The 7,134-nt window shown below is 54.5% G+C and overlaps 1 protein-coding gene across 1 annotated transcript; it reads right to left on the bottom strand.

Annotated features, from left to right (window-relative positions):
• Positions 1-377: 377 nt before the first annotated feature.
• CSUI_001508 (2og-fe oxygenase family protein) lies at positions 378-6,451 on the bottom strand. Its single transcript, XM_068061714.1, has 11 exons — positions 6,238-6,451; positions 5,791-6,050; positions 5,171-5,340; positions 4,655-4,826; positions 3,914-4,025; positions 3,007-3,099; positions 2,317-2,414; positions 1,813-1,860; positions 1,484-1,595; positions 1,133-1,253; positions 378-542 (listed from the first exon to the last, which is right to left on the bottom strand). The coding sequence occupies exons 3-6, from the start codon at positions 5,290-5,292 to the stop codon at positions 3,056-3,058; spliced, it is 450 nt and encodes a 149-aa protein (XP_067926315.1). The 5' UTR covers positions 5,293-5,340; positions 5,791-6,050; positions 6,238-6,451; the 3' UTR covers positions 378-542; positions 1,133-1,253; positions 1,484-1,595; positions 1,813-1,860; positions 2,317-2,414; positions 3,007-3,055.
• Between the last annotated feature and the right edge of the window lie 683 nt (positions 6,452-7,134).

Raw genomic sequence — 7,134 nt, 5'->3', positions numbered from 1 at the left:
TGCAGACCCGCCTAAGGTGAACGGTCTAGGTAATTTTTGTACTGCGCACAAAGACTGATCAAGCACCAGCGCTGCGTTTAGACGCTCTTCGGAAAGAAGACAGAATCTGACGCGCAAAATCAGCCGCCTGAAGCATTCTCAAAAGCTTAACCTCGCAACGGTTCACGGGTTCTGACTTTTCAGGCCCCCTAAGCAAACGTGGTAGTCCCCTCACCGGGTCGAAACACCAGAAAAAAGGCTGCCTCGTCCGTTGCATGTGAAAAGTGCTCCAAGTACCTCATGGGCCCAGCGCAGTTCATGCAAGTACCTCTACTGCGGCGGTTGTCATAGCAATCTATGAGTCACTCAACAAGAGCCGGCTCCTGACTTGAAAACGCTATGGGAACCTGGACACCACAGGGCTTCTTCCATCTGTCGTTGGCCGCAATCCGCTTGACACGCTTCGACGGCGAACAGAAAACCAGCAGGTGATCGCAACACGGCTCGAGCACCGTGCGGGAAGAACCCTATGTTCCAGCTGTTCACTCCTGAAGAAGACCATCCTGCAGCCACATTCAGCAGTTGCCATGCTACTCGCCATTGCCTCCGAAAAGGCCGTGCATACACAGGATCGAACCGCTTACGCAAAAAGAATCCACAATGGATGTCTTCGAAAAGCCTCGGAGCAACGGCTCTACGGCGAGGCAAGTAGTCGTCTTTTCTGACAGGCATGCACGAAATGTGAACTACTCGCTTCCCCAGCGTTCAGTGTGCAGCCGTTCGGACTGATGTCACACTGCCGGGGTAAACGTAAGAGGTAGGCGGAGAAAGGAGGCAGGCAACCTGTGCAGTGCGCCCGAGATGCGCCGGGGAGAGCATGCGCTGTGCGTGTGACTGGAGATTTCAAAGTTCTACGTTTTACCGCTTGCGCTGAGGCAGCACACAGGTACGCGTCTTGGATTTCCCTCCAGTTGCTGTTCTCATTGCCAATGGTGTTTCCTTTTCCATGTGGGCCATGTGCTGTTGAGACCCTGGCAGTTGTAACACCACCGCACCGACACGTATTTCATGGACAGGAAGGCGTCATCGAGCTCCGTAGTACGAACAAGAGACGGTATTCCCACGAGAAGCTGAACTTCTGACGTCTGCGTACCTATTTGACAAAGGCGCAATGTCGGCGCAGCAGCCATCGAGGTAGAGGCGTAACTGGCCCCGCCACTCCGGCACCCACCCTTCGTTAAGGTACAGGATAACGGTCAAGTACCTCTCGTGGCCTGAAGCACGGTTCAGGGACGCCACAGATGGAAAGCTACTTCATTCTTCCCAAGCAAGAGCCCAGGCGGCCGACTCCAAGGTATCACCGTCGCCGCCTTGCACGGCACTGCCTTCGCTCGAGAAACGGTCACGGGGCTCACACAATGCCTGAGACAACCCCCGTGTTGTTCTCGAGTTAATGCTCCCCGGTTGTCCAAACAACAAGTCGGCTTTCTTTCGTGACGCCTACCTTACACATCTCACAGAGCCCTCTGCCTCCGGACCAGGTTTTTTACAAGTGGCAGAAGCAGTCCGCGCAAAGTCCATCACACTTCTCATACGTGGCGAAACTAAGAGTGGTTCTAAAAAAAAAAAGGACAAGTGCCGCTGGCCCCAAAGCAAGGAAATCGCCACCCCCGGATGTTGTCTCCAAGACGAGACGATGTGACGCCAAGCGGCAATGGACCTTCTGATGGAATCAGCGATGTCAGGCAATGTAGGTCGCATTGAGTGAACGCACGGCTACTGCGCCTCCCACAAAACAGCAGCCAGTGCTCTCGTTTCCATCAAAGATCGTACCTGTTGTTGGCCCGCAATCCTTGTGTGCCGTGTAGCCTCCAGTGTCCTCTGAAAACCGCAGAAGAAAGAGCTGGCTAAGCTTCTGTACACACAGCGTTACAATACTCTGACTCCGTAGACAGCTTCTGTAGAAGACCCAGCGTGTGCGGTTCCGGGTGCCCGTCAGACGTCAGAAAATGTTCGTCCCTTGTAGGGATTTCCGTGGGTACGGGGCATCGAAAACGAAGCTCTTGTTTGTTTCACGCACTTGAATTCAGCCGCTGGTGTACGCGTCCGCGCGACAACCCCTACGTGCCTACAGGCTGCTAATCGTCTCCTTTGCCGATCACTGCCCAGCTGACCAAAGGAGGTGTACATAAGGCAGCAGCTCAGGAGATATGGGAGAAAAACTGAGCGGAAGAGAAAAAGAAAGAAAAGAAAGAAAGAACTCAAGAGACAGCATCGAGAACACCCTTAGTGGGCAACAACGAGGAACTTGTCACCGGAGTGCCCCGCGACACTCACTTGCATAGAGAGAAAGCTGGAGTTCCGTTCGGTGTACTTCGAGATCAACACCTAGCCGAGAGAAACTAGTGTTTAATCCTTTCTGAATCTCCTCAAATCTGAAGACAAAGGCTCCGGACGAAGCCCGCGCAGAAGGGCTCTCAATTATGCTCCCCCCGACATCAGTGCCTCGCGCCGGCTGCATACGGGCCGGAAATTCCTGGAGCTCCAGCACTCGAAAGATGGAGGAGGATGTTGATATTCGCTTTAGTCGGGGCTCTAAAATACACTGAGATTTTTAGCTGATACCGTTCCGGAAGACTCTATGGGCGACTGCCTCGAGCATAGTCGGAGTAGGTCGTAGTGTCCCTGTGTTCTGTCCACCTAGTTGTCCTCAGAGTTCACCAGGCCTCCGTCCCTTCCAAAGGTTGAGATTCTCCAGACCTCTTGTGGGCCCAAAGAGTGCCGTTCGGAGGCTGATGGCCGCGCGCACTCTGAACTGCTGAGGGTGGCCCGTATTGAAGCAGTATGCTTTCGGTCGTTTCTAGCGGGCGAACGCTGAGGCCACTACAAAAAGCCGCAGAGGCTCTTCATCGATAGCAGAGGAGGACACCGGACTCAACAACACAGCTGAAGCCACTAATAAGAGATAAAACACTAATACAACACGCTGTATTCCGTCCCACGTACAGGCTCTTTCTTCAACCTTACATTGAAAGAATGCGACGGAGGGCAGGACATGAAGACAAAGCTTGCTGCCTTAACCAAATGACTTCGTCGCTTCGATTCTGGTCGTCCACGGCTCTGTACAGCCGTCATTCAGCAAAAAAAAGACAGACAAGCGCCCGCGTAAAGTCAAAAGATGGTTACCCTTGACTGTCATCTGAGAAGCGCGGACCAGGCACGTATCAGCAGCGGCTCAATCCTCATCCTCGCCGGCTCCCCGAATGCTGATGCTGCTGGAATCGTGAAGAAACTGAAGAAGTACCTAAAGACGCACAAACTCGGTTAAGTCACAACTCTTTATGGTTCGATAACTCGCCTCCGAAGAAGAAACAACCTCTACAAAAGATAGGGTTTGTTCACTACCTGGAGATGCTGATAGGAAACAGCAACGACCCCCAGCCTCTGTAAGGTACTAGACAAAGAATACCAAGAAAAGTGTCGGCTGCCGGAGAGAACAAAAGAATAGTGCTGGCATGCGACAGTACGGATGCCACAAGCACCAAGTAGTACTGCCAGCAGCTCAGAAAGCCTGGGGCATGCTGCAGTGTGCACCGCCCGGAACAGAACTACGCGCTACTTGATGGACGGCGGGTAACATGAAACCATACTACCAAGGCACGTACATCACCTTCTCGAATGGTGTCGACAGGGCCGTCGCCCCCGCTACCGTAGCCGCCAAAGCTATAGTAACAAGAGCTTTCCTAAAGTAAGACGATCGTTACGAGTGAGCGATGTGGAGCACATGCAGCCTACCCGCGAACAAAGGGCGATTTTGAATTGTGTGGCTTGTCTCATTCAACTACCCGGACCACATCGCGCCTCATGATGGTGAAGAGTGACTTCACTTTGACTTTGTCGAGAGAAACCTAGCAACTTCGGCCGACGCACTTACTTGTGCTTGCCACCCCCAAAAGCCGACCGTCTAAAGCAGCCTGCATCGTAGAGTTTCTGCGCCTCTTCGCGTGCCAGCAGACATAAGTCAGCGTTTTCCGTAGCCTTCTCGACTGAGGATTTTCCCATGAAAAACAGCAGAAGGACCCCGCACCACAGAGTTAAGGCGTTTCCTCCACGGCAGGTAGAAACTGCTGGCGCCGCAAGAATAAGAACCTCCCCCTCGCAAAGAAATGATTGTCACTCCAAACCTACCCACACTATACCGAAGAGAGGCGGGGTTCCTTGCGATTGTTTCTAAGGTACCCTTTTTGTCCGGGCTATGGGCCTGAGGCCAAATGCAATACAGATCCTTGTCGGCCCACATGAAGATACTTGACATAGCTAGCGAGACGACGTGGGAAACCCTACCGGGCGTGACACACACAGGCGCGCCCTAACGCCGGACAGTGTTGTACTAAACAACACTGTGCCTAACGATCTTCAGAGAATCTCATGGCCGTCCCTCGAGGGCACTCCTCGAAGAAAGAGATAGTTCCAGCACAAATCTGCCATGCAGGCCCGAGTCACGATGAGTATCTAGGGCGATAGTTCGCAAACCCCGCGCTAGTCACTGCTTTACAACAGAGGCGTCCGCAAGGACGGTCTTACAGAAAATCGATACACATGTGCCGTCCCACCTACGCGAAGGTGCGACGGCACGGAAGTTTGCGGAGAGAACCATGCTCATGTCCACTCTTACAAGAATTATGTCTGTGGACGCATCTACCACGTACGTGTGTCGAGAACACAGAGCGTATGGTAGAGACAAACCAATCAGAAAGGGTGCGCAGTTACGCGACGGGTCTACAAGGTGATCGAGGTCCGTCGGGTCGTCCAACAGGGAGCGGAGATCTGAGTGGACAAGACGCCTCCTGCACCGACAACAGAAAAACCACAGTGAGTCCTGTCGTAGCTGGAGAGATTGGTTCGCTGTCTCGCGCGGTACTCAGGAGCTATCTCCGGGCAGTCGAAATCAGAAGTCCACGTGTAATGCCACGCCGGGGAACGCAAAACACTCGTGAGTACGGACACCTGGTGCACAGCCAGATCTACGTATGGAGAAATCTGAGCGGTAGGGGAAGGCACCTGCGCCTCTGCAGTCCGGCACCCGAGAACCCTGTTGCTGCATTCAGTTAGACATTCTGAGCCCTGCCCTGAAGTCCCCCGCCCGCAGGTGCTATCGACGAACCTTTGCGAGGTGTCAACCGGAGCTCACCTGGTCAGGCCGGGCGGGCCGTCCGTATCCAAACAGTCGTAGACTGGCCTACCCTCCACGTCCTCCATGATTTGACACCGTAGGTGACCCGGAAGTTGTGAGAGGAAGTGGTGGATGTCCATCTTGACTGTCTTATTTGCCTAAAGCGGCACTTGGGCCAAGACGTGTCTCTACAAAGTCCAGTTGGCACACATGCGCTGTAACCTTCCGTAGCATGTATTTACCACACAGTACAGAAAAGAGATTTGTGTAACCGTATGTCCGTGCCGGCGCACAGCTCTCGGGAAGATAGGCCGCGAGGCAAGTTCTCGCCAAAAGACGCGGACCCACACCGAACCACGTCAACATCTGACTCTCTGCTTTTGCAAGCCATTTGCTCGGACGACCACTTCTCAGCACAAGCGTCAGACTCCCCTCCGACCAGACAAAAGACATAGGCATCACATAGAGCAAGGTTACGCCGCCCGGCTGAGTCCGCCTACGCGCCAGACCGTACGCGGGTAGACGGGAAAAGAAAACCATTCAAAGAGGCAAAGAACTCGCGTCCATTAAATGTTCATTAATCAGTTGCATGCACACTGCGTGGCTACCTGCCCTGCATCCCCCGCGGAATAGCTCACAATCGATCTTGACTCCGGGCGGCAGTGCCCCGTTGTGTCGCTCGGCCTCCGAAGCCACGAAGTGCGTCTTCGCATCAATAAACACTACGAAAGCTACACTACGACGTCTGATCATGTCCGCGTAGAATGAGCAGCGACGGGCAATGCTGTTGGTGTGTTCACGGTGTTCGTATCTTCGTTGCCCCAGCGCGGACACACGGACAGCGGGATACGTTGCAAGACCGTTGGCGCGACACTCCATCGACGAAAGAGAGGGTTTCCTGAACGTGCCATACACCGCGACTGGAGAGTTCACGGTGTCTCCGGATGAATCTTTGCTTCTTAGAGTCAGAAGACACAACGCAGTCGTGTGGGCGGGCACACAGCATCTGACTTCTGATCAACACATCAGCAACAAATCAGTCTCTTTCGCACAGGCCAAGCCCCAGCCGGGAATAGATGGCATACCATGGGCTTCTGTTCACCTTCCAACCCCGAGGCGCTTGCCATTGCTCAGGACGCGGGGATCCGGCGTCACCTTCCCTCCAAACTGCCTGTACGAGGTCCACATCGGCTGCAAAGGCCGTAACGCCTTTGACGCGCACCCGTGCGAAATGTCGAGCCGCGCTGCGATAGCCCTTCTGCCTCCGATGACACCAGCGATCTCGGAGACCTGCCGTCGTCTCCGTCCGGGACACTTCATCACCCTCATGCCCCTTCTTTATGGTATCGCCTGCATCGGCCAAAGCGCGTGAGACGGGGACATGCCTGGCGACCAGACCTCAGTCGGACCTTCCACCGCTACATGTGCACTGGCTCCAACGGCTTCGACTCTCCAGTGCGGGCACGGGCACCGCACAGCTCCCCTGCTGTCAAGCATGCCCCCTGGTCCAGCATAGCGTGGGCATGTGCGCCAGTCGTTGATCGAGGGCAATCCAAGAATGGCGTTTGAACAGGTGACCGTAGCGAGCAAGAGGCTTCTTCGAGTAAGCGTGCCTGGTGGCAGACAGCACTCACGCCGATCTTCCTTTGGTATAGCTGACGTCTTTGCCCCTTGACAATCTGCACACTTCATCGCATGTCCTAGCTGGGACGCGGAGATATGCTTGAGTGGTGTCTCGTACCAGAGAGAAGCTCACTGAAAAAAGGCTCTTCTTCGTCTCGGACATGTGTTGCACGCTGCCCTAGATCAGAGGCGGGTGTGCACCCTTATGGTGGCGAAGGGCTGCAGTTGTCGTGGGCTAATCAGCTCAGGAGATTGACGGACTGCTCCTGGACACGCCTACTTTTCTCATTGCTGCCAAGGTACGGCACCTTCAAGAGTGTGGTCTACCAGGCTGCCCCGACTCCCCCTTGGTGGCGGCG

The sequence above is a fragment of the Cystoisospora suis genome, assembly GCF_002600585.1.
Source record: "Cystoisospora suis strain Wien I chromosome Unknown contig_607, whole genome shotgun sequence".
Taxonomy (NCBI): domain Eukaryota; phylum Apicomplexa; class Conoidasida; order Eucoccidiorida; family Sarcocystidae; genus Cystoisospora; species Cystoisospora suis.
This window is presented reverse-complemented; position numbering and strand designations above follow the sequence as displayed.

Excerpts from the sequence above, each read along its gene's own strand:
- CSUI_001508 (XM_068061714.1), bottom strand. The coding sequence starts at position 5,292 with ATGGACATCCACCACTTCCTCTCACAACTTCCGGGTCACCTACGGTGT. Across the intron at positions 4,827-5,170 it reads GGCCCGCCCGGCCTGACCAG|GAGGCGTCTTGTCCACTCAG; the intron begins GTGAGCTCCGGT and ends TTGTCGGTGCAG. Across the intron at positions 4,026-4,654 it reads CGTCCACAGACATAATTCTT|TCGAGAAGGCTACGGAAAAC; the intron begins GTAAGAGTGGAC and ends GAAAATCCTCAG.